At 37.0% G+C, this 27379-nt stretch overlaps 2 protein-coding genes across 7 annotated transcripts; both read left to right on the top strand.

Annotated features, from left to right (window-relative positions):
* Window positions 1-8375: 8375 nt before the first annotated feature.
* Window positions 8376-11763, top strand: admb (adrenomedullin b). 2 transcript variants are annotated; one of them, XM_079373882.1, is made up of 4 exons: window positions 9553-9689; window positions 10025-10137; window positions 10223-10351; window positions 10499-11763. In XM_079373882.1, the coding sequence occupies exons 2-4, from the start codon at window positions 10037-10039 to the stop codon at window positions 10683-10685; spliced, it is 417 nt and encodes a 138-aa protein (XP_079230008.1). In that variant the 5' UTR covers window positions 9553-9689; window positions 10025-10036; the 3' UTR covers window positions 10686-11763. The 2 variants fall into 2 exon arrangements, with proteins under 2 accessions (XP_079230009.1, XP_079230008.1); XM_079373883.1 differs by having other exon boundaries at window positions 8376-10137; window positions 10499-11669.
* Window positions 11764-13633: 1870 nt separating this feature from the next.
* LOC306843059 (AMP deaminase 3-like) lies at window positions 13634-27371 on the top strand. Of its 5 annotated transcripts, none has more exons than XM_079374295.1 (17): window positions 13661-13758; window positions 14285-14310; window positions 14413-14514; window positions 18318-18540; window positions 18641-18818; window positions 19767-19932; window positions 20181-20400; window positions 20864-20993; window positions 21082-21276; window positions 21364-21495; window positions 21622-21785; window positions 23410-23536; window positions 23919-24082; window positions 24213-24333; window positions 24442-24615; window positions 24691-24801; window positions 26546-27371. In XM_079374295.1, the coding sequence occupies exons 3-17, from the start codon at window positions 14457-14459 to the stop codon at window positions 26720-26722; spliced, it is 2340 nt and encodes a 779-aa protein (XP_079230421.1). In that variant the 5' UTR covers window positions 13661-13758; window positions 14285-14310; window positions 14413-14456; the 3' UTR covers window positions 26723-27371. The 5 variants fall into 5 exon arrangements, with proteins under 5 accessions (XP_079230420.1, XP_079230421.1, XP_079230424.1 ...); XM_079374298.1 differs by having other exon boundaries at window positions 13666-13758; window positions 14413-14460; window positions 18510-18540; XM_079374294.1 differs by lacking the exon at window positions 14285-14310 and having other exon boundaries at window positions 13634-13758.
* Window positions 27372-27379: the final 8 nt, after the last annotated feature.

Here is a 27379-nt window from a genome sequence, read left to right on the forward strand (position 1 = left end):
AAAACTCAAATTGTAACACTCATACCATATTGTATGATATGCGGTCTCATAAGCATATATGCGGTCTCAAAAACACAACTTATTGTCAAGATGCTTTAACATCGAATGCATTTTAAGAGCATCTTTTCAGAGCAAGGATATTTCACCCAAAAATGAGTATTCTGTCATCATTTACTCATATCGTTCCAAACCTGTTTGACTTAAAGTTTCTTCTGTGGAACACAAAAATATTTTGAATATATGTATTTTTTGTCAATACAAGAAAGTTTGAAAATGCCATACACCATTAAAAATAAAACAATTCCAGTCATACCATTTTGGAATGAGATAATGATGACAGAATTTTGATTTAATAAAAAGTGATTGTTGTTTTTAATTATTTTTACTTTATTTGTGGCTTATAGTGCTAATTAAGTGAATTCTGGACATGTATAAAAAAAAGAAAAAAAGAAAATTCAAATGTTCTTTCCTAATAAAAATTGCAAACTCCTTTAGCAGCTGTGACCATTTGCTTTTTATACGGTAAAGCCTTCCAACAATTAAACATGATCTAATGTTTGCACAACATCAAGCTTCATTTGACTACTCTTTAATGCAGTTTGTGTACAAATCTAGTTACACCAAAAGGAGAAATAAAAAAGGATGTCATTTAAAAAACCTGTTCTTAATAATTCTGACAAGTAAAAAAAATCTTATTTTGCTGACAAGTAAACAGTCTGACCTTCTGACACTAAAAAAACAAACTTAATCCCAGAGTGACCGTGGTTCACGTGCGCTAAATAAACATGCAGACATTCTGAAGTGCTGAGTCAAAATTCATCTGGAGGATCATAAATTAAGGACAGAATTGGATTAAATCAAGATGTGAACAGGGAATGCGGTCACAGATTAAGAATGAATAGTAAAGGGACAGTTAACACAAAGTACATTATGAAGTAAGTGCTAAAATAATTCACATGCACAAACCCATCTCATCTTCACGGAGTGAAGTTTTGTGCTTGACACAGGCCAAGCGAAGCATCAATCATTTATGTTTTCAACAAACAAGAATCTATTGGCAGCAGCCCACACACATTTTAATCCAACAATTTATGGACAAATGCACCATAACACGGGTACTCATAAATTCATAAAATGAGAGGTAAACAGATAAAAGCCAACCAGTATATTATCTGATCAGCCATGTGTTGGATTGACAGGGGCAACAGATCGGAGCAAACGTTTTCTTCTCCAAATAGTGAAAGGTGTCAGAAATAATGAAATTTGGGTTTCGAAACCAAATTCAGCAGATCTCCATCTGTTTGGTGAGAAGCTCTGATGAAGCTGTCCCTGGACCGTGTGGCACATCCAGCGTGGCCCATTTGCAGATGGATGTTCAGGGGTTCTCTGTGGGGCCTAATTAATTTCATGGTCAGAAGTTAGGAATGCACAAACACAGGTTTCTATGGCTGATCAAAAATGCCAGGATTGTTTGCATTCTGAGAAGATTTTTTTTTTTTTTTTTGCTGAATTTTCGGCAATTAAAACTACACGAGCTAACTAATCATGCATGAATGACTTTGCAATGCAAACAGATTGCAAATTCCTTAAAGGAATTGTTTACCCCTAAATTAACATTTGCTTAAAATGTACTCAACCTCTGGAGAAATATAATATTAAATCACACCAGCTCACCAATTGATCCTCTAGAGTGAATGGGTGCCATCAGAATGAGTCCAAACAGCTGATAAAATCATCACAATAATCCACAAGACTCAGTCCATCAGTTAACATCTTGAGAAGTTGCAAGTTTGTAAGAAGCAAATCCATCAATAAGGTTCCACCGACATATTTATTTAAAACTGTTTTCCCTTGTAAACAAGTGTTTGATCTGTGCATATTTCTCTCCCGATTCAGACGACACAACTCTTTCACTGTAGAAAGCAATATTATGGATAGAGGACTCATATATTACCTGCGAATTAAAAACGTCTTGTTGAAGCTTTTTGCTTCACAAGAAGTTAATTGATGGACTGTGAATTACTTGTGGATTAATCTCATGGCACCCATTCACTGCAGAGAATCCATTGGTGAGCAAGTAATATAATGCTATTTCTCCAATCAGGTCAGATGAAGAAGTTTTTTTTTTTTAGCTATTTAGATTTTTGGGCTAATTATTCCTTTAAAGATCCAACACACGTATGGCAATGTTACTGTATTTGACTGAATGTCTGACAAAGCAGGTGTAGCTCCAGGGAACATGTAACACTTGTTTAAACATTATACATGCATGTGTGCAGTGCTTCTATGTTCTCAGTAAGTTTAAACTACAAGGAAAAACACAGATAACTGGAATCCCATCTATTCAGACTTTTGTGCTTAAAACACATGCCGCACTTTTCATAGATGAGGTGTTATTCACGAAGGGCCAACAGGCTTTTACTGGAAACATTTTATGGCTTAGATCCTGCTGATATGAATAAAATACTGAATAATAATAATATTAAGAAGAAGAAGAAGAAAAAAATAATGATTTGTAATATTAAAACATTAGTATGGGGTAGTGGTCAGTCTTAGGTCATTATAGTTGTGCAGATTGGAAGATTTTCAAGTAACCCCAAAATAACCCTAAATGTTAGGAATGCTGTCTCATATTACTTCCTGAACACTCATTGTTACAGGATTTAACCATTAATCTTAAAAACATTTTAAGTGAATAAAATAAAATAAATAACACCTGATTTTGACAATCTTCTCGTAACTTCCTCTTGAATGTGTACTGATGGTAATAAGATACAATTAGCATGTGCGGCAAACCTTGCAAAGGACCTCCATGAAAGCAGGCTGAAAATGAAGTGATTCCTGTTGTATAAGATAAATAAGATCAGTTTCATTGAGTCAATGTCTAAAGATTCTTTAGTATAAAGATTACATAAGCAAAAGTAAGGGTTAATGTAGTGCAACTCAGACATCTACTAATATCACCACAAAGAAGATAACAAGCCAAGAACCAAAGAACTAAACTCGACATAACTAACAAGAAGTCCCAAAAGCAAAATTAGACTATGCGCTGCTCATAGCCAAGGAAAAATATCTGAATTACTGTGTCCTGATTACTGACACATAGTCTGGCTACAATATCAAGATTACATAAGGAGGAGCATGTATCATCACTCATATCATTAACTCAGTTTTTAAAAATGCAGTGGAAAATATTTTATAGTACTTTGAGAGCAGGTCACATGACATGCTGGTTAATGGGAAGTGTTCTAATGAACACACCCTGAGGAGGTTGAGTGTGACTTCGTAAGACTTCACAGTACACCATAAATAAAAGATAATCTGAGCATTGCCTCAGTAATTTCATGACTTAAAACGGTCATCACAAGTAACTGACTTCATTTTTAACTACTTGCAGATAGACTTAATTCAGTCTTGTAATTAAAATGATTGTTTTTACTTAATTTGCATTTAACTGGCTAATAACAATGGAAGACATTGTAACATAGCCTTGCTGAGACCTGAAAATAGAAAGTTCAAAAGAACAGCATTTATTTTCTGTTGCTTTTGTTTATTTAAAAATCCACAAAATTAAGTAAATATTAATTCTGAAGAAAAAGTGACAGGTGCTTGCTGGTGCCAATGTTTGTTGCTATAGGGTATTGCTAGTGGTCACTATCATGTTCTTGGTGGGCACAAGGGCACCTTACCTAATGGCTGAGCCCAGAAGAACCCACTTTTTTTTTCAAAAGTCACCTCTACTACTAACCACATTATTTCAGGACCAGTGTTGGGGAAGCTACTCTGAAACTGTAGTTTGACAAGCTACAAGCTACTCGTAAGTTAAAGTAGTTAAACTACAGTCAAGCTACCCTTTTGGAAAAGTAGTTAGCTACACTACAAGTTACTATCAAAAAGTAGCTAGCTACATTGAAACTACTTTAGATTTTTTTTGAACAACGTATATTATAAATAACTGAATAAGTGTCTGAGGAATGTTTTAAGTAAAATATTTAGTGTTTAAAACAATGCAATACAATTATGATTTCAAAGAGTATTATTACACACAACACTCAAATATCTCAGACTGTTACAAAAAGTGTAACCTTTACTTGTCGTTTCTTTGAGAGACATGAACTTGGACAAATAAGGCCATGGGTAATTAACGTTAGTTGTTTCTCCATCCTCCAAATCTGCCGCCACGTCTTGCTCCATCATGGATAATATGGGTGTGTCAACCCACTTCTGTACGTCAGTGAACCGTTAGCCGCAAGATGCGTGATTAAACAACAGGTGGCGGTAATGGCAAAAAATGAGTTTGTAATCAAACAAGAAGAATATCCTTGCATCGCGCTGATTCGCGCAGGCTCGACAAAACGCAATGTAGCTTTTGCTCGCGCTACACCGCTACTTGCTGCAAAAAGTAGTTAGCTACTGGAAAAGCTACACTGTTTAAAAAGCAACTGAGCTACTGCCAAGCTACTGAAAAATGTAGTTAAGTTAGTAGCGTTGCTACTTGTAGTTAACTACTCCCCAACACTGTTCAGGACACAGCACATCTATTTACAGTGTAGGTTTCCACGCTGGTATCTCTGCTCCACAACTCTGCTGGCATACATTACAGGCATTTCTCTGACACTTATTAACCTGCTAAGCACTAAAAGGTGGACCTCTGGACCAGGAGAATGCTGGCAAATAAAAAACAATGCAACAATGAAAACATTTACTTGTCATTTCAAATCATTTGAATTGTGTGTGGACTCAATTCAAGCAAACCAATTCATGCGTTTACTATTAAGGACATTATACCTATACAGTTCTCTTTATGATTTCAGACACCTTAGCCCAAGAAATAAATAACAAACAAACAAACATTGTTTATTGAGTGTTTTGCATGGCTAATTCATTACCACATCCTATCCCACATAAAAGTCCATCCTTCACTCTCAGAAATAAAGGTACAAAAGCTGTCACTGTGGGGCAGTACCTTTTGTACCTATTAGGTTCAAATATGTACACTAAGTACTAATATGTACCTTTAAGCTACCAAAATGAACCCTTTAGGTACAAACATGTACTTTTTGAAAAAGTACTGCCCCAGTGACAGCTTTTGCACCTTTATTTCTGAGAGTGTTGTAAGAAGACAATAAAAGCATGATTATAAACTGCATGACAACGATATAATGTCACAAATGGCAACAGATGAGCTCTAAAACAACTATGCATGACAGAACACAAGCACCAGCACAGCAGAAAATGATTGTGACAACGACGGATGGTTGACCATCAGGGAATCATGTTTGCATTTCCAAGAATCATTACTTTAATACTTCACTTCACATTCACATACTAGACATAAGTGATCCACAGCATCTTTACAATCAGATTAGGCACAATGACTGACCAATCAAAACTGTGCAATACCAGCAACTGTGAGTAATAAAAATCTAGACAATAATAGCTAGAAAAATGCCACGGAAGATTACATGTAAGTGTTTCCAGAGAGCAAAAATGCCTTCGAATTGAAGTGATGATGTGACTCAAACACAAAACAGAGAATAGACAAGCATTGTTAAGTGCAAGAACAGCCAAAACTGTAACATTTATAGACTTTATAGTTTACCAAACAACTTGCATTAAGAAATTAATTCCTCAGAAAGTCATTTACCTCTTTCCAGTGATGCTTCCCAGAAAGATGCCAGTTAAGTACCTGGAATGCCTTTTGATGTTTTTAACTGAAATAAAGGGTTTGGATCATCCACAGTTCCTGTTAGCCTGTTGTCTTCTAGTTTTTCTAAAAGCTAGTTTTCCAAAGAAAGTTTGGGACTTGTAGCTGCTAGAAGTCATTTATGAGAGCATGCGTGACTCTTAAGCATTTCAAAACATTCAGGTTTTGGTTAAGTATGCCATGCATCCTTGAAAATGTGATTTTGAAGTCTAAAGTCTTTAAACAGCTAAAAACTCAACAATGCAAACACAATTCTTAATCTTAAATGTCACAATTTATGTGTACTTGTGGCCTCCATGTTTATATTTTTTGTCTTGTGAAATAAAAAAGCAGACTACGGGTATTGATAGTCTATGTAAAATTCCCTCATCAAAGTGTGAACCCAAAGAAGGACCACAAGAGCTAAGGGTGCCATTTAGGACTGGGCCTTAAAGATGTCATGATCTGACAAATCAAAATTCCCTTGATCTTTTAATATATGAGGTTATTGTGCTATAAAAGAACATTCTGTAAGTTTCTAAAAAACTCAAAAAACAGAATCCAAACAATAAACTTTTATTTTTAATGAAGTGCCACATCAGTAAGAACCCGGTCCTTTGTTAACTTCATTTTAACGTGGATTCATTTTCAAATGAGGCACAATTCAGTCCAGGATTTTCAGAAAAACGGAAACTAAAAGACAATGCTGTGCTGATTATATTGGATCTGATGTCTGTTGTTATTGCATGGCCACTATTGCTTTGTCTGGGTCTGTTATTACAGTTTTTTTAATATGTACTATGTATTTATGCGTTTTTAACCTAAATCGAGTCTACAATCCACCACAACTATTCAAAAAGATGAGAGGTCAAAACAGAAAATAGCCGAAATTATGTTTTTTGATGTAAAAATCTTGATAACATTATAAGTGGACCTCAGAGAACAGTACAAAATAATGAAAAAAGGCAGTTTATGACCCCTTTAAAGCCCAATCCTATTGGGTTTTTGTCGAGGGAAGCTGCTAATTTCTGGGTTGGCCAACAAAAACGTTGCACTGTACAAAATCATTTTATTAATCTGTATTTTGTATATGTCTCATTTTCTAATTAAAATGTCAAAACATCATTAAAACAATGTACATTTACTTAAAAAGCTAAATAAAGCCTTGTTTTCAGAGAACAAACAATGGGGTAAGAGAAATAAATGTATTGTTTAAAAACATATATTATTAGCTCATATAATCATATCATTTTTCTCAGAGCAGAAAAAATGCTCTAAAATCAAACAGACATACTGTGGTAACCAGCAGGCCACATAAACGCTTCCACGAAACAGAGTTGAAATAACCACACTTCTAAACCTGTTAGTGATTTCCCTTTGAGCACGAAAACAGAGTTCACACCATGCAACGACTGATAGTAAAAAAGATACGACCCACTTGTTTTGAATCAAATCCACTGGATCTCCACCAGGGGCTGGTTATAAAATCAGCCTGTGAGGAGTAATATTAATTTTGATCCACAGATTATTAACAAATAAATAACATGTGCTGTCTGAGCATGTCATCACATCAAACCACTTATATAATACAATATATACAGGACACCTGATAGTAATAAAGAAAGTGCCAAGCAGATAACTTGCTGAGAACTGAACGGATTTTGCATAAAATGTCACGGTGGTTTCGCGATGCATTATTTGCAAGTGTAAACGGGAGAGCATGTATGTCATGACATGGGGATGTGATGAGATGTGTCATTTTCATGGAGGAGATTCTCTTCCTGAGGCTTAAAATTATTTGTGGCTGTCTGTATTCATTGACTTGATGATGTTGCAATAACAATGGCTCTAGGGGACTTGCCCCATCTGCTTGGAATACACCCTCAATCTTTTTGGAGTCGTCACTCAAGCACTGATATAACCAAAGTCTGGTTTCAACCTGTTTCAACCACATTTAGCAGCTGGTAATGTACACAGAGGGGGGACTAACATATATGTAATCACTCTATTACTGAAAAAAGGAAATACATCACAGCTGAGCTGTCATGCTTACATTAAAACATGTGACCCCCAAAAGAAGTTCACTATGGACATAATACTTTGATGCTGTTAGAATCCAATTCTGGCTTATTCTAGCTTTCTTCCTGAGACAGTATTATTTTGACCTCTAATCACCACACTATATCTATCCCTCACTACTTCTGCTGTAGTTTTGTGCAGCACGATAGAAAACCACAAATGGATTCAGACAGTCAGTTTGTCACTTACACCAAGACTGTAAGACTGTGGAAGACACCTTTATCGTTTTATCGTTCCAGAACACTCGGTACCTTTTAAAAAAATTGACACTCTTTCTACTTTCTACAGATAAAAAGACGAGAGGGAGAGGCTTTGCTCTAGCTTAAATATAGAATTGGGTGTTGTTGAACTTAATGGAAACTAGTAGGAGTAAATTTGTCTTCCCTGAGCATGTCTTCACTTGGCGGAAACATTTCCAGCAACCTTTTGAGACACTTAACATGTTACCATAGTCACGCAGCTTATTTTCAATTCTATTGTGTCTAATGTGCTGAAATGGTGCTTTCAAAGACCAGACACAACTGTGTACAACAGTAGCACTTCAAAAAACAAAAAACAAGAAATAAAAAAACAGACATTTTAATTATTAATTTTTTTTTTTTTTAAATTGGGTATATAAAATAAAAAAATACTGGTTAAACTTTTTAATGTTGAGAAATTAACTCTTTTTTTCCACTCAAGGACATGTTAGATGACAGTAAAGACATTTATAATGTTATAAAATATTTATTTTTATCTTTCTATTATTGTTTCCATAAATATATTAAGCAGCACAACTGTTTTTACCATTGATAATACTAATAAGTATTATTAGTATATTAATCAATATATTAGAATGATTTTTGTAGGACACTGAAGACGGGGAAATAATACAGAAAATTCAGCTTTGCCATCATTGGAATAAATTACACATTAAAATGGATTAAAACAGTCATTTTGAATTGTAACAGTATTTCAGAATATTATTATTTTACTGTATTTTTGATCAAATAAATGATCAGACTTCTTTCAAAAACATTAAAAACATATCTAACTAACCCCAAACTTTCGAATGGTGTAGTTTATACAATGTATTCAATGAATGTAATTTATGTATATATCCATGGAAGGAAAAATATGCCACACATCCAATCCAGAGAGAGAAGAACCAAATCATATTTTTGGGGTGAGCAAAATATTTGAGCGGGTATTATTATCATATCTTCAGTTACAAATTTGGGCATGTTTCATTCACAAATGATTTTGGCAAAGCATCTGGTGTCATATTAGCTGTACTCGATATAGAAATCATTAATTCCACATTCCTAACTTGTTAACAAAATGTGTAGGTGGCTGGAATGTGTGAGGGCTTGTACGGAGTCATTATCCCAAAGACAACATCTCCCTGTCACATCATTTCAAATAAACTCGATCACCAATTAGATGTGCATTCCAGATGCTTCGCAGGAAGTTAATCATCAGATGCTGATTCTGAAGCATATTTGTCTGGTAAATGAATCTTTCCATCTACAATTCAAAACCTCTCCGACCCTGTGAATACAGACAAGCAGGAGATATGAAAATGATTTGGCACCAAAACAAATGGTGTCATCTAATTAAAAACAATATTACAGGAATGCTGAAGTAATGATGTCTCTCAGGGGTTATATTCCAGACTTTTAAGACAGGGCATGTAAAGTTGTTGGCTAGTTTAGAACAGGGATGTGGCTGCTATCACTCAAGACAATTCCCGCCCCTTCCCACCCCCTGTAAAGTGTATAAAGCACTCAGGTTTTTCTGTGAAACTCAGACCATTAGCAGTGTCACAGCTGAATACTCATCCCTAGCCAACCAAGATCTGGATGCTACTTGGAAATACACAATAATACGGACTTCACCATCACCACTTTTCGAGTGAATTCTAGAGACCGACTGAAATTATCAGGTATGTTTTCTTGGTTTGTTAACTCTGACTTGTGTATTTTTGGCTTTGGTGACCTCAAAGGTCAAAAAATTTACTTTATGGCAAGTCATTATCATTGCACCAAAGGTGCACTTGACTCTGCAGGCAAGCATAAGACTTACTACTGGGAAATGACATGGTTGAGCAAAACTTCACCTCTGTGTAACTTTGAAAATAAATGAATGACTAGTGTGGAGTCAATCAGGAACAGGAAGATCACGTCATTTGGACATTTGTTCAGAACTCATGAGGTGTGAGAAGTGAAAACAAGCATGCTTTTTACATGACTAATTACCTTTCTGCATATTCTTCCACAGGTTCCATTCACAATGAACTCGGTGCTTCAGAAGGCTTTCCTGTGGTGTGTGCTGACAGCACTTCTGCCGAGCATCACGAGTGCAAAACCTCTGAATACGGATGGTTTGAGAAGGTACGCTCATGACTGAACCACTCATCTCATTCAATGTGCCCTGAGTTTGAATCAAATCTAATGGCTTTCTCTTGTCATCGCCTAGGCTCAGTGTTTGGCTTCAGGGTAGGGTGAGGAGAGATGTCCACAGCTTGTCCGAGAGGAGCGAGAGCGACTCAGCAGCTTTGCTGACACAAAGGAGCAGCGATCCTGAGTCATTTGTACCACAGCACAGGTATGTCACATTCTTTGACTGAATAGACATATATGAATGTCCAACTAAAAAGTTCCAGGAAAAAACGTTCCATGAATAATGTGTAAATAATGTTCCCTAACGTTCCCTGTTATAGCTGGGAACTAATTGCTTTCTGTTTCTCTCCAGGAGTGTGAGGGTAAAGCGTACAGAACCAGTCTACTCTGTCAAAAGAGTGGAAAGAGCGGGCTGTGTTCTGTCCACCTGCTCAGTGCATGAACTGGCCCACCTGGTGAATATAATCAACACAAAGACGAACAATGCCCCTGCTGATAAGATCAGCTCAAATGGCTATGGACGGAGGCGGAGACGTTAGTTCCATCAAACCTCCCTGCGCTAACTTTCCACAAAGGCCGTCTAAAGCTGGCATGGGTTCAATCTCTCCATTAAAGAACAACCCGGGAACACCTCTGCGGTTTGTCCTGAGCCTTTGGTTTCTATTGGCTCGGTTTACTGAGATACTTCTGATACTACCTTTGCTGAACGTTAGTGTACTCTCTTCATGCACAAAGGAGCAACTGGAGCATCCTTCTCTCCATCCTCTGCCTGATGGGCTGGACTGAGAAGGATTCAGGTCACTTAAAGTGGAAAACAGGAGTGCTCTCAGTTGGAAACAAATATAAAAAAAAAAAAAAAAGTGTGGGTCTAATGCAATACGACAGGAAATAGGTGGCCGATGCTCTGTGCATGTGTTTAGCATTCTTGCCATTCTAAAGGAGCTTTGGGACTTGACTCTCTGTCTCTTCTGCAGCACTGATGCGCCCTCTGCTGGAGGAATGAAGGAAAGCCTAGAACTCTGCCAGCCCAAACTTTCATTGAAGGGGACGGAGAGAGAATAGCAAGAAGAGGGCAAAGGAACAAACTTTTATGACTTAAAGCTATTTACCTTGGAGGACCAATGATGAAGAAAGGAGAGAGAGATAACTCTTTATGGAAGAAATCATTTTTGTTGTCCTCAAGGACATCTGCATACTTGAAGACTGATTTATATATACTGTGGGAGCCGTGCAATATTTCACTTTAATGTTGTTATGTAGTCTATTATTAATGAGTACAAAGATGTATATATATGAAAATACTGTATCTTAAAAGTTCATATTTATATCTACATACTGTACATGTATTCTTAAGAAACTATTGTATACAGAAAAAGGGCATCTATAGTTTATTTTGAAATAAGATGTTTATCCTTTAATTTCATATCACTTTAAATAGAAGCATTTTTTCTCCACATGAATCATTCAATAATGTGACACCTGTTAATTAATAACCTATTAAACTCCAGCAAGAGTGAGTAAGGAAAATTGCCTGTGTTATTTCCATTATTTCCATGGCAGCTTTCGGTTCTTTACCTTGAAAAAATCATCATAATAAAATATTAAGTGATGCGAATGAATATTAAAACTTGTGTTTTGATTCCATCAAGCCTGACAGTGATACAATGAAATTACTTTTTTAGTGTATTTCATTTCTTTAAACAAGAAAAAATTCGCTGTTCAAGTACTTTCACTTAAGTAAAGTAGACACAGTATAATATACAAATTTTGCCTAAAATATCTGCCAAAAAGCTAAATAAAAACAAAATTCGTTTAATTAAATGGTGAGTGGGAAAAGAAGAGCTACACTAGAAATCCAGCAGAGGGCGCGCTTTCCCCTTCAATTATTATACATACACGCTAAACGCAACATCGTAATTTTAGAACTAACAAAAGAGAGAAGTAGCAAAATGAAGAACACGGATACAAGTAAAGATAATTAAACTGCCACGTAACCTACAGATAAAAAAGCAGTCTTGCGCAACATCGTTCATGTGATGAGTTGTGAGAGAAGCGAAAATGACCACTTAACACATTTTATTTCTAATTAAAAGAAAAGCTACATTTAAAGGAATTGTACTGGAATTAGCATGTATTTATATTTTTTAAATGTGAAAAAGTCAAGTTTTAAAATAGTATCAACAGGTACCTTCTTGAGCCACGGCACAACGTTCAGGTAAAATGGGCCAATATAAAAAGAGAACAACAGGTAATTTCAGCTTATATCATTTTATTTTTAACAGTAAATTGACACTATTGTCTTTAGTGTGCCATAGCAACACCATAAATGTATTTCATTAAAAAGCAAGTTGAATGAATATTTAATTAAACAATGCAATTAAAAATGAACTGATCATGTTGTATAGGTGTGTGTTTCTGTGCATTGGTGTCTTTTGTGTGCATGTATTTGTTTATGCTTGTATTTTTTTAAGACTGTTAAGATTTTGTATGGATAGATATCTACAGTAGGCATATAAACCTATTTTCACCCTCAATTTCTGTGTAAAAGTGTGTGTGTGTTTGCAGCCCATTTGACTGACATCTTCCTTTCTTTCCATTTCTCTTCTCGTCTCTCTGTTTCCTTTCTTTGCTTGTCCTCCTACCATACTGTCTGCAATGCAATTTTTTAAAAAGACTGTTAAGATTTTGTATGGATACATATCTAGGCCTATAAACCTATTTACACCCTCAATATGTGTGTAAAAGTGTGTGTGTGAATGCAGCCCATTCTAGCTGAAAATTGTGGCCCATCCATTTAAGCTTAACCAGCCATTTCTACCTAAAATGCCCTTTTTCACAAAAATCTAAGTTTCTTTTATAAATTAATCTTTTTTATTTGAAAGAGCTTGCCAAAACATCATTCATAAACATTTGCTTTGTTGGTAAGCTTACTTATAACTGCTTAAGTACCTTATTAGTGATTAATGAATTTGTCAGGCTCAATTACCTTACAATTTCTCTGACAAGCTTCATGTAACACTCTGCCCTGCACGCCTTAAAAAACTCAGACCAATAAAAAATATTGTTACATGTCAATAAGTGTCGAAGCAACAATGCAAGATTAGTTATTGTGATTTTCTGTAAAAATTTAAAGGGATATGATGCTACAACCTTATTTGGCCCATTATACCTGATAGCCCATTTTAGCTGACTTCACCCTGTGTGTACACAGTGAGAAACAAAACCTAAATATGACTTTTGTGTGCTCATTTTTGTTTTTATCTGCAAATATACGGTAGGTTTGGCTATATTACAACAAAACGTCCAAAGTCTCCTTAAACACCCTGAAAAAATATGCAAAACACAATAAAGGTTTCAGAGAAATTACCCAGAAATCTCCACCAGACAAGATTCAAGCCTCATAAATACAAAGCTTCCACCACAAGCACTGAAAGGGTTAAGTGCTGTGACATTTTTCAGTTGCAGATGTAGCTTGTAAGAGCCTTGAGGCATATCTTCACACCCAGTGAGTGTTGCACTACAGAGCACAGTGTCTCAGGGGACAGTCACACACAGAGGGAGAGAGACAGCAAGACTGTAGGGAGAAAAATAACAGCAGTCTGTACCCGTAAAGTGAGTTGGTTTGTCTATTTATCTTATCTCTTTAAAACAAAGTTTACTAACCCCTTGGCTGTTTGGTTACCACATAAGTGCTGTAACCTGTGGCCTCTTTTCAAGCATCCCCACCTGTTGTGGGCTCTTGTCTCATTCCACACTGCTTTTCTTGAGTCTTAATCCATGTACATCATTTTTCTCTCTTACATTGTTTACATATCTCCCTTTGTAAAACGGATTAAAGATGGTACAGTTTTATCAGGGGTGGTGGCATGTTTTGAATGTTCAGGCATTTCCTTATTCAGAACTGCAGATCTGTGTTCTTGTAGATAAGATAACATGACAAATAACAACATTCTAGCATTTAATGGGAGCTGTTTTACACCAGTAACATGCTGTAAAAGAAGTGCTCAAGATATTCAGTAAACACACTAGGAAATAGCAATTTCCTTATGTGTTTTGCTTTTGTATCTGATGTTATAGTAATAGCATCTGCCAGATTGTTAGTACTTACGAATTTCCTTTTCCTGTTTCTAAATACCAGAAGAGCTGTCAACAATTCACTGAGAGGTAAACAGCCCATGTTAATGTAGCATTCATCGTGGTGTTTTAACTGTGGAGTCTTTCAGGAATATTCCTGCAATGCATTTTAAGTTTTCCTCTGTCTCTCAGGTGGAAGTTTCATAGAACGTGCTGCATCTACTACGCTGTGCAAAATGAGTAGAAAAGGAACTCCTCTATCCAAGCAACAATCAACGCCCAGCTTAGGGAGGGGTAAGTTTTGCATAGTATATGATAATATTGTATCTGAACGCTACGTTAGCTTAAAAATAAGCCACTTTTGTCTTTGTAAAAGACCAGTGTGCAGTTCCACTGGAACAAACTCCTAAAAAGGTGGCCTGCAGACGTATTGTCTGGTGTTGTCACTCAGCCATAGTAGGTTAAAAGCATAGCATGACAAGGTGTCCGTAACATTCTTTGCAAGCATGTCGTAAAGTGCTCTATCAAAAGAGCGCTGCGCGTTTCTATAAATAACCTATTTGCAATGAAGCATTTCCTCATGCCAAGTGTCAATGAATGCAAAAATTTTGTTTTCATTTAAAGCTATTTAACAGTTAGTTTAATTACACTAATGACACGCATAAAAATTGACTTAACTATTTGCTTTTTAATATGGCTTCACTGTAATTTAATAGTTTGCACCCTTTGATTACATGAAATTAGAGATAACTTTAACCAAATGCTGCAAAACAAGAAGCATACTGTGAATGTGTGGCACTAAGTGGGCTGGACTTGTATGTTAAAATGAAAGTAAGCCTCTTCCGTCTTTGAGATAAGTAAGTTAATCCTTCAGACAAAGACAAATGTGAGATAAGGGGAGGGGGCATAGGCTCAGTAGGATGGGCAGGTATGGAGCCAGTATGCAGGACGGAATTCAGCTTCTCCCAATAGTTTCCCTGCAAATGAGGAAATGTCGAAGGAGACACGGTGTTAATAGGCGCAAATAAAAAGAGCTATTCTGTCTGTCACCCGCTATACTCTCTCCGAGACAACTATGTGGTAGCCTGACCTTCTCAAAGCGCAGGTAAATAAATGCTCTCACTGGAGTTTCACTGAACTGGTGTGTTTTGAGAATGTTTTGCTCATTTACTTTAAGCCTTGTGTTCTTCCATGCTCATTTCAAGGTCTAGCAAAACAAGGTGAGTGTAACTTCAGTCACGGCGCTGTATGAATACTGATTATGACTTTACGGGATGCTGTTTGGAACAGAGTATTCCTCTGGGTCAAGTGTGTGTCAGCTTGTGCTTTCCAGAAGCTTGCTAATAATACTGCATAGCAGTGGTGTATGAGTTGTGTTGACTTAAAAAGGAGTAAGCTGTGATTCTGGTTACCTGTGCAGGGTAGGGCATAGTTGGCGTGGGCTGGTTTAAAATCAGGTTGAGCTGAAGCTGCTAAGGTTGAGCTTGGGAATGTAAACATGGCTCTTAGTGCCATGCAGTGTATATTGCATGTTAAGCCATAGCATATGCAGCCTTCCTTTAAAGGTTGAGTAATGTTTCTGGAACATAAATGAGCCAGGGCCAAGACAGTATTATTCCCTTATAAAAACATAGGGGCTGGGAAATTACCCTGACAGCTCGCGAGCTCCAGAACCTGCCAGCATTTAGAAGGGTCTCAGGTTCAGCTTGCAGCTTGTTGTGATGTCCAGCCAAGCCCTCTGCTGACACAACGCTGTCAGACGCTTTAAATAAGGCGGAGCGGGATACTCAAGACTGGAGAACACTGAAGACCTACAAGTGAAGACCGCAGTTAGAAGGTAACAGAAAAATAGAGAATCCAAACACAGAGATCCAGTAAAACCATGGCAAAAATAGGTGCTGAAGGTAAGAGAAAGTGTATATTCCAGCATTTGGTACAAAAGGGTTGCTCAAGCAGAATAATAGGGGTCAGGAACATTCAAAAGATTGGACAATGGAAGGGTCAAACGGAAGTAAGGGATAAACCGTGGCAAGCTTTTCTTCAATAGAAAGGTGACGTGTTGGTTGCACGTGTTAGCAATAGCTCAACAATAGCACAATTCTTCTGACAGAATGAGTATTTTCAATGGGTTAATATGGGTTGAAATAAATAATGAGTGATTGAGTGAGTGAATGAGTGATTGTCGCAAGAATTGTTTACTATGATATATATATTTTTAATTTTAATATTATATATGATAAAATAATATCTACGTAATATATTTGATTTTTACAGTAAGATATGTTCTCTCTTCTTCACTCACTCGGATTGATTTTTACTGAGATATATTAAGAGTGGTTTACTTCCATGTGTAAGGCTTAGCTGTTCTAGAAGTGCAGTGAAAGTGACGTCTGTTATCTAGGTTTCCTAGATGGGCAGGGCTGGGAGTAGCTTGGAATCATCTATCTGGCAGGCCTGACACGCTTCTATATCAATGGCGTGCGGACTGTTGACAGTGCAGTGGAATATCCAGTTACGTGTCAACACAGGTGGAAGTCAACAAACTTGCATTTGACTTCTTAACCCCATCTGCCATTAAAAACTGTTTATAGGGATGGACCTGACCTACATTCCTGTGCTTTATAAGCATAGAGTCTCCTTTAAGCAGACGTGATCTCTGATGTGATATGGGAAATAGAAAGGTGGCCAAGACGTGGGAACTGATATGAAACTACAACCTACTGGACAGGATGTAAATGAGGTTATGACTGATAGCACAGGGAGTCTGTGTGAATGTAGGAAGTGTGGTGTCGTTTGTCTGGTGAGGGTAACTGTCACTCTCTTACTTGTGATACAGAGCATTTGAGTCAAGGAAAAAAAAAAAAGCAGCAGACAATGGCTAAAATAATTTAATTTAAATATATAATTTATCCAATATTAAAGCCTCTCACATGACTGGGGTTTTTTAAACTTTTTGATGGCCAAAATACGATGATCCCTTTCATAAAATATAATGGTAGATATATAATTTAATAATTATTGTGTTAAATATTATTTATTTAGTTATTTCCATATTTTGAAATCAGAATGAAAGCGTAATGTTTTTAAGCAACTGTTAAAAATATCGCATAAAATATTTAATTTATATCTTAACTTTGAAAACCCGGATGCATGCGTGAAAACCCCTGTACGACACTTTTCTTGCCTTTTGCGTGCCTTTTCTACAGTGTTGCATTTAAAACCTAACCACAAAGTTATACTTTGTAAATGTGCTGCATAAACTTCTGCTTCACAAGTGTTGGTTGTTCAAGTCTTCTGATATATGAAAGAACAATGATGCGATATTTGACATGCTCTTGATGATCTTCCTCACTTAGAGCACTAACATGATTTCTCATGATTATCCTCAAATAACTTTTGATTGCCTGCTAAGTAGATAAAGGTGCATGCCGTGCTCGCCATGCTTGCCATGCACCATGTGCAGTTTGCTCCCAGAGGACACAACAACAACTGGTCTGACACTTTGGGAATCTAGTGACTGACCTCAGGACAGGGACTTAGTTAACCTCACAGATATCCAACTAAAACCAAGGCACAAGATGCAGAGTGAAACTTGAACTGTGTGGACAGATACTTGAGGACATGTTTATAACCATGATTTGTGCAGTTGTAAAACTGCCTTGGCTTACACATACACATAAATATTTCATTGCCACTTTAAATTAAGTTCATTTTCCCACCTTCAATAATGGTTTTACAATATGACAAAATACAGCAATTAATTTCTTATCCAAAATTTTACAAATAATACTAATAGTGCTATGTAGTTCATTTCAAAGTTAGAGTCTCGGTTGTCAGGTCTTGTCAATATGTTAGTAACTTGCATTACACAAACACGCATTATTCACTGGTAAGGGATTTTGTGGAATAGACAAGCTTGTGATTAGAGACTGAGAAGCTGATGAAAATGGTAACACCCAGAGTATGCTCTGAATACTTTGAACAAATGTACAGAATGTACATAAGCTGTTCCTAGAACTTGATCGTTAACAATAACTAATAATAGAAAGAACCAACATTCTAGGCGTTTATCTTTTTATTGGCACCACTCCTTACAGAAATGCCGCGTCAGTTCACGAAGATCTCTCTCCACGAGGTGGATGAGAGAGTGCGACTCTTGGCTGAGAAGGTGTACGCTTCGGCTCTGAAGGAAGAAGACACTAAAAACACCTTGTCAATGTTCACCGTCCCTGAGGACTGCCCCATTGGCTTGCATCAGGCCAAGGAGTGGGAGATACGCAAAGAGATAGAGGAGCAGAAGTCACAGGAATCGGTCAAGAGGTCAGTAAACTCAAATATTGTACAGGACGCAGAACTAATCAGTAATTTGCATTAATGTGATATTGAAAATTTATTTCTTATGGGGTATTCCCCATTTTAGGAAACAGAGTTTCAAGCTGATGCGATCCCAGTCAATTTCCTTGCAAATCCCAGTTGCTCCAGAATGGGCAATGTCTGTGATTTCACCCTTGCTGACCCCGTCCTCACCTACAGGCCCCCTGACAACCAATATTCCAGAATTCCAGAGGGTCACCATCAGTGGAGACTACTGTGCAGGGGTAGGAGGCAAATTATTTTATATATACATACACTTTAAATATTAAATATAACGGTATATAAGATATATAATAACGCATTTATATTTAGACACACACAGTAATATAAGGGGCAGTTTAAGAAAGTGAATAAACAGGGCTGGGCATTTAATTTGAGCCAAACAGCTATGAATTAGTGAGGCTAAAAAGAGTACAAGCAAGTGACACCAGTTCCATTATGATTTGCATGAACAGTTAGGTGTGTTTTCAAAGTCAAATACTTTGAAAGCGGTGGTAGATTAGTAGACTGCTTTATGAAAGTAAGCATTATGAGTGAGTGTCCATGATACAATAATTACTGTTTGGATATTCATATTATGTTGGAACATGAACAGACTATTTCGTATGTGTCCACACATCTGTTACTTTTAAAAGTACACTAGCAGATAGATACCATCAAAGCTAACAATATATGGACTGTAAGTCACAATACTTTAAACTTCTAACTTCTAATTAATATTACAGAGGTATATATACATTACACTAATACATACATAGGTTTGAGGTCAGTGAGATTTAATTACTTATGTATTTCTTAAGAATTTAACAATTTTGATCAGCAAGGACACAGCAAGGAAATTGACTTCTGAACTTCTTCAAACAATCCTAAAAAAATGTATTGTGTTTCACAAAAATGCTAAGGGGCACAACTGTTTTCAACATTAATAATAGGAACTGATTTTTAAGCATCAAAAAAAAAAAAAAGATTCAGCTTTGCCATCACAGTGTCAGCATTTGTATCACAGTAATAATTGACATTTCAAGAATATTAAATTAGAAAAGTTATTTGAAATTATAATATAATTTAAATAACAATATTTGAGACATTTGAAAAAATCTTATCAACCCTAAACTTTTGAACTGTAGTGTATATGCATGCAGTCTATGATCATCTATGATCACTTCTGACAGATAACAGTCGAGGACTATGAGCAAGCAGCAAAAACCCTGCTGACAGCACTCTTCATTAGAGAAAAATATACTCGGCTGGCATATCACCGCTTTCCCAGGACAACAGCCAAATTTCTAAGGAGTGCCAATAATGAGAACTGGAGTGAGGAGGAAGAAGTGCTGCCAGGTATGTCGTGATCGACAACAGTGAATACAGCAATAATGCACAATTAACTATTCAAAGACCTATAACGATAACAGTGGAATTTACAAATTCTTAATATTCTGTCTCAAAAACTGTAGGCTATTTATTAAGTTTGGGAAATTGATGCTATAAACAACCAGTCATGTTTCTATTTATGGCAGGACATAACTATAACATTAGTATTCATCAGATCTAAAAGTTGCCTTTATGCTCTATTTTCATGGCAACAGATATCTGCCCCCCTCCAAGTGAGGGTGAAGATCCCTACAGTATGGAAGACCTTCCACAGAATCTGAACTACTCCCTGAGGATGAAAGATGGAATCATATACATCTATGATAATGAAGATGCCTTAAAACAGGATCAGCCACGGAGCTTGCCATATCCTGACTTGGAAACCTTTGCTATTGACATGAGCCACGTCCTTGCCATGATTGCAGATGGACCAACGTGAGTTTCATCACATCATACTTCTCCTCTGCGAAACCTCAAACACTAACTTAAATGAACAGTTCACCCAGAAATGAAAATTTGCTGAAAATGTGCTCACACTCAGGCCATCCAAGACATAGATGAGTTTATTTCTTCATCAGAACAGATTTGGAGAAATTTAGCATTACATCACATGCTGATCAGTGGATCCTCTGCAGTGAATGGGTGCCGTGACAATGAGAGTCCAAACTGCTGATAAAAACACAATAATCCACATGACTCCAGTCCATAAATTAACGTCTTGTGAAGCTAAAGTGGGGGAGTACATTTTCAGAAAATTTCCATTTTTGTGTGAACTATTCCTTCAACACAATACAATCTCAAAACGGATAACACTGCATTCAACTGTTACTAAATAATAAACAGGATAGGTGATATTCAAGAAAAAAGGAAATACATTTAGACATTTTCTTTTTTATAGGAAGACCTATTGTCACAGAAGGCTTAACTTCCTGATGTCCAAGTTCCATCTTCATGAAATGCTGAATGAGATGGCCGAGTTAAAGGAACTGAAAAGCGTTCCTCACAGAGACTTCTACAATGTCAGAAAGGTATTTATTTATTGGTATTTACACTAATGTTAACACTACCTCCTGTATAATGCTCCTTTTCTAAATATACATATTTGTGAATATACAGGTTGATACGCATATTCACGCAGCTGCCTGCATGAACCAGAAGCATCTACTAAAGTTCATCAAGGACACATATAAGACAGAAGCAGAACGGGTGGTGCTGGAGAAGGGCGGAAAGAAGTTCACCCTCAAACAGGTGTTTGATACTCTGAAAATGGACCCATATGATCTCACAGTAGACTCATTGGATGTACACGCGGTGCGTATTTCACATGACTTTTAATTTGTCTGCATTTTCAAGCAGAATAGATCTGTAATTAAGAAACTGCATTATTGTTTATTACAGGGCAGACAAACGTTTCATCGCTTTGATAAATTCAATTCCAAATACAACCCAGTAGGTGCTAGTGAGCTCAGAGAGATCTACATCAAAAGCGATAACTACATCAATGGAGAATATTTTGCACGTCTCATCAAGGTAAGATTCATCAACTCACATGCTGATTTAGCTACTAATACATAAGCTAAAATAAACTATAGTTGTCAGAGCATCCAGATTATTTTTTTGAACAGGAAACAAACAAATTGTTACTGTTCTGCACAGGAGGTTGCTCATGACCTGGAAGAGAGTAAATATCAGCACGCAGAACCCCGTCTCTCAATTTACGGCCGAGCCCCTGAAGAGTGGGACAACCTGTCCAAATGGTTTATCAAGCAAAAGTTGCACTCCCCTAACATGAGATGGATCATACAGGTGCCCAGGATCTAGTAAGTCCTCCTCAAATGTAACTTAACATACCAATTTAAAATAAAAATGTGTAATTGTAATATATATATATATACCATATACACTGCTCTCCAGAAGTTTGGAAACGCCCTAGAAAAGTGGGGTTTTGGATAATATTGGCATGAATCCTTTTTAATTTGTGATAATTTTGCACTGATAAGGGATAACACAAACTACAAAAACATATTTTACTACATAAACAGTTTATACATAGAAAAAACTAAAATTTTCGATTGATCAAAATATACACCATTAGCAGCTATTACAGCTCTGCATAATCTGGGCATCCGAGCTGTCAGTTTATTCAAACATTGACTCAATACTGTATATTACTCCAAGCCTCCTGAAGGATTGCCCAAAGATGATTCACACTGGTTGGACACTTCTTACGGACATCACGGTCCAGTTCCTCCCATAGTAGCTCAATTGGGTTGAGGTCGGGTGATTGGGGAGGCCATTCCATGACAGACATGATGCCAGCTCACTGTTTCCTCTCCAAATAGGATTTGCACAGCTTGGAAGTGTGCTTGGGGGCATTGTCTTGATGGAAGGTTTAGGAAGGTTGGGGTGTTTCCAAACTTTTGGAGGGCAGTGTATATATACACAAACACAAAATTCCTAATTCTTAAAGGGATAGTTCACCCAAAAATAAAAATGTTATGTTTATCTGCTTACCCCAAGGGCATCCAAGATGTAGGTGATTTTGTTTCTTCAGTAGAACACAAACAAAGATTTTTAACTCAAACCGTTGCAGTCTGTCAGTCATATAATGGCTGTCAATGGGACTCGCTGAGAAAAAAAAAACATAGACAAAACCAAATGAAACCCTGCGGCTTGTGATGATACATTGAGGTCTAAAGACATGAAACAATCGGTCTGTGCAAGAAACTGAACAGTATTTATATAGTTTTTTACCTCTGATGCACCGCACTGTCCAACTGTCCTGAGCGCGTTCACAACAGCCGGTGCGTGATGCGTCTTCTTGCTTTACGGCGGATCGCAGACTTATAAGTGCATTACCGCCACCTATCTCTCAAATGGACCATTGACACAGGTGGCGGTAATGTACTTATAAGTCTGCAATCCGCCGTAAAGCAAGAAGAAGAAGAAGACGCATCATACGCCGACTGTTGTGAACGCGCTCAGGACAGTTGGACAGTGCGGTGCATCAGAGGTAAAAAACTATATAAATACTGTTCAGTTTCTTGCACAGACCGATTGTTTCATGTCTTTAGACCTCAATGTATCATCACAAGCCACAGGGTTTCATTTGGTTTTGTCTGCGTGTTATTTTTTCTCTCAAAGCCGCGAGTCCCATTGACAGCCATTATATGACTGACAGACTGCAACGGTTTGAGTTAAAAATCTTTGTTTGTGTTCTACTGAAGAAACAAAGTCACCTACATCTTGGATGCCCTTGGGGCAAGCAGATAAACATCAAATTTTCATTTTTGGGTGAACTATCCCTTTACATATAACAAAAAATAAAAAAAAGGAAAATTAATTCATATAATTAAAAATATATATGAATAAAATTACATACATATCTCATATATTTCATTTTAGTTCTGCTTCCTAAATTCAAATTGTGTACTTTCTTTTTAGTGACATTTTCAAATCAAAGAAGATTGTTCCCAACTTCGCCAAGATGTTAGAGAACATCTTCCTCCCACTGTTTCAAGCCACTGTTAATCCTCAGAAACACAAAGAAACATATGTCTTCCTGAAACATGTAAGTCCTTCATCACAGCTGGCAAGACCAGTCAGAGCAGGTTCATGCCACATTAGAACATTTAGTAACCAACAGGGCAATTAAAAGCTTTAACACAAAACAGTCATTTTACTAGGGAACAAGCTTTCATGCCAAATCCCTTCTGAGAAATGACTTCATGTACAATTGTCATGCACAATAAAATCACAAAAACAAACAAAAGAAAACATGGATTACACCCAAATCAGTAATGTACTCAATGTGTGGTTGATGTCACGCATGTTTTTGTCTCTATATTTGAACAGCCCAGTCAGTCTTTATATAAACCACGGGCCTTAAGGAAAATAAGGGCAAAACGTGGCTGTAGATAGATTTCAGCAAAGCTTTGGATGTTTTTCTACAGGTGACAGGGTTTGACAGTGTGGATGATGAGTCCAAACACAGTGATCACATTTTCACCTATAAGAGTCCAAAACCTGAGGAGTGGACCATGGAGGAAAACCCACCATACACTTACTACCTCTTTCACATGTATGCCAACATCATGGTCCTCAACAACCTTCGAAAGTAAGTTACTATAAAGATCAAGCTGATTTCAGCAATCAAATCCATTGTCATCACAGAACAAAATAATGAGCAAGCTATTCCTCTTAAAATTAACCAAAAGCTTTATAACTGAAGAATTTTTTTTTTTTAGGGAACGTGGTCTCAATACCTTCCAGTTCCGTCCTCACTGCGGCGAGGCAGGATCCATCACCCATCTGGTGTCAGCCTTCCTCACAGCTGACAACATCTCTCACGGACTCAACCTGAAGAAGGTCAGTCTCAAAGACGGACTGTCTGTGTACACATCAAACAAGTTGTGGCAAACAGTATTAATGTAGTCTTTTCTTATGATTTTTTTCTTGTCCAATTTCTCAATACAGAGTCCTGTCCTGCAGTACCTGTATTATTTGGCCCAGGTGCCCATTGCCATGTCTCCACTCAGCAATAACAGCCTGTTCCTGGAGTATTCCAAGAATCCCCTCAGGGAGTTCCTGCAAAAGGGCCTGTGTGTGTCTCTCTCCACAGACGACCCGTTACAGTTCCACTACACAAAGGTCAGGGAGTCAATTATTAATCTACTTCTGAGTGCAGTCAGGTGATGTGATTTTATGTTGTTTATGTACCTGCAGGAGGCCTTGATGGAGGAGTATGCCATTGCAGCACAACTGTGGAAACTGAGCACATGTGATGTGTGCGAGATCGCCAGAAATAGTGTGCTTCAGAGCGGTCTGTCTCATCAGGTACTCTCTCCATCCTTCTCTATAAAGCAGGGGTCTTTAATCTTTTAAATAACTTGGATGCAATATAGTTTTATTATCATATTGTGGGTTCAGATTTACAAATAATTTCAGTTTGTGACACTGAGGAAAATTGTGGCTATACAATTGAAGCAGTGAGTATTTTGACAGTTCTGAATTGGTCCTACTCACATCAATTGTAAGTACCTCACTGTAACCAAATTGTTGCTATTTTTTAATGAACATTTTAAAAATGTATGCCACAAATGCTATTGAGTTACTTAACCCAGAATATTTCCTAAAGAAAAAATAAACTATTAAACGCATTGCAACACTAAATTGAACATCCATACACTACAGCCCTTTCATACACAAAAAAGCAGAATGGTTTTCAACTAGGGGTGTGCGATATGACGATTTTTGATCGTGGACGATAAAAATGTCTCCACGATCTGCTTTTTAAGAAATATCGTAGTATCGTGCTACAGAACACATATCAAATACAGTTCTGGCGCCTCCGTCTCTACTGTACAACATGACATACAGCAGTAGAGTTACTCTGACAGGACACTGCACTTATTCGCGATCGCAAAAGTACATTATTTGCACACAAGCCTTGCTGGTTAAATGTTTAATTCGCGCGCTGGTCTGACGTGCGCTTTTTCTGAGCGCATACACCTGAAGCACGCACTAAAACGCCTGTCTAACAGCGCAAGCGCCTGATTACTCAACTAAGTTATATTTTGCGCTAATACTGTCAAAACACACAAGGTTTACATACAGACTGAGTTGGTTATCTCTAAAATGAAAGTAAATAGTTAAGAGAGAAACGGATGCGTGCCTGTTTATTAGATGCGTGCAGCTCTTAAAGGGACAGAACACTAAACATGCTGTCGACTGTCATTAAAGGGATAGTTCACCCTAAAATTTAATTTCTGTCATTATTTACTCACTCACATGTTGTCCCAAACCTCTATTAATTTCTTGTGCTGAACCCAAAATAAGGTATTTTGAAGAATGAGGGTAACCAAACAGTTGCTGGGCCACATTGACTTTGATAGCAGGAAAGAAAAATCCTATGGAAGTCACTGAGGACCAGCAACTGTTTGGTTTTCCACCTTCTTCAAAATAGCATTTATGTTCAGCAGAAGAAAGAAACTCATTCAGGTTTAAAACAACTTTTGAGTAAATGATGGTATAAAAATAAAACATTATGACAGAATTGACAGACAGATGACAGAATATTAATTTTTGGGGGAACTATTCATTTAACGTTAACAAAACAACAAAGCACAAAGAGAAAAATCACTCACTATTCTTGACTGAAAATCTTTAATACAGTTGCTTTAGGAATCAGTCTATCTAGTGTTTTATTTTTATATTTGTTCATTCAATTTCATTGAATGCTCCTGCTAAATACACCTATTGTACCTGAAAATAAAGCACTTTTTTTTATTATTTGTATATTATGTGTATCTTTGTTCTTATTTTTTAATAAGAAAGATAAAATAATGAAAAATATTTTTTATCTTCACCCACTTTGGCCTAAATATCTGCCATGCGTCTTTGTCTTTCTAGTTTGGCTGTAATGCTCAGACAACTTGTAAAACCAAAATAGTAAAACCAACATGACAAAGAATCGTGATAAAATCGTGAATCGTGATATTTCTAAAAAAAAACGTGATATGATATTTTTCCCATATCGCCCACCCCTATTTTCAACCTAACATTTAAATTTCCCTTCCAGGAGAAGAAACACTTCCTGGGTGAGAATTATCTACAGGATGGACCAGAAGGAAATGAAATCCGTAAGACAAATGTGGCGCAGATCCGTATGGCCTATCGACATGAGACCTTGTGCAATGAGCTCAGCTTCCTAGTGGATGCTGTCAAGTCACAAGCAGTGGCTGAAAATGCCTCATAAACATGGCAGGGTGACAGATAGGCTAGAACACGGGCCCATATGAGTGGACCAGACATTAGCATAAAACCTTATCTTGCTACAGGTGATGCACCAAACAGCCATGGAAATACATTATTCTGGTAGCAAGTCATGGAGCCATGCATCTTGGTGCCTTATGATGGACATTGCCTTTCCCATAGCGCCTTACGGGATGGATATATCCATTATATATCTCAAATCTGTTTTTCTTTTAAAATGGGACGTTTGATAAAACGTTCCTGTGTTTTACATGGTTTCTGAAAATTATGTTTTGAGGGAGCATACATTTGTTACCTTTTCTAATGAGGAAATCTTTGGGTTTGTGACTTGAACAATATGTTCTTTTGTTCAGATAAACGTGTTATGCAATAAAAAGGTACTGGCACAGAGACTGGAAGAAAGAATTTGCCTTGATAAACTAGTTTGTTTGCAACCTGAGATTTCGGGGCTGTTATTCTGTCGGGCATCCTATGGGGTGGCATTTTATCTTTTGTCACAAAATCTTGTGTACTTGAACTTGCACATTGTGTACACCAACAGAGATGGTTAAGCTGTTTTTTAAGGAACAATGGCTTTTGAAAACATGAATATGTTCAGCAATATTGCTTTCAAAATAAAATAAAGTGGTGTCAAAAAGAG

Source organism: Barbus barbus, assembly GCF_936440315.1.
Source record: "Barbus barbus genome assembly, chromosome: 23".
In the NCBI taxonomy this organism is placed as follows: domain Eukaryota; kingdom Metazoa; phylum Chordata; class Actinopteri; order Cypriniformes; family Cyprinidae; genus Barbus; species Barbus barbus.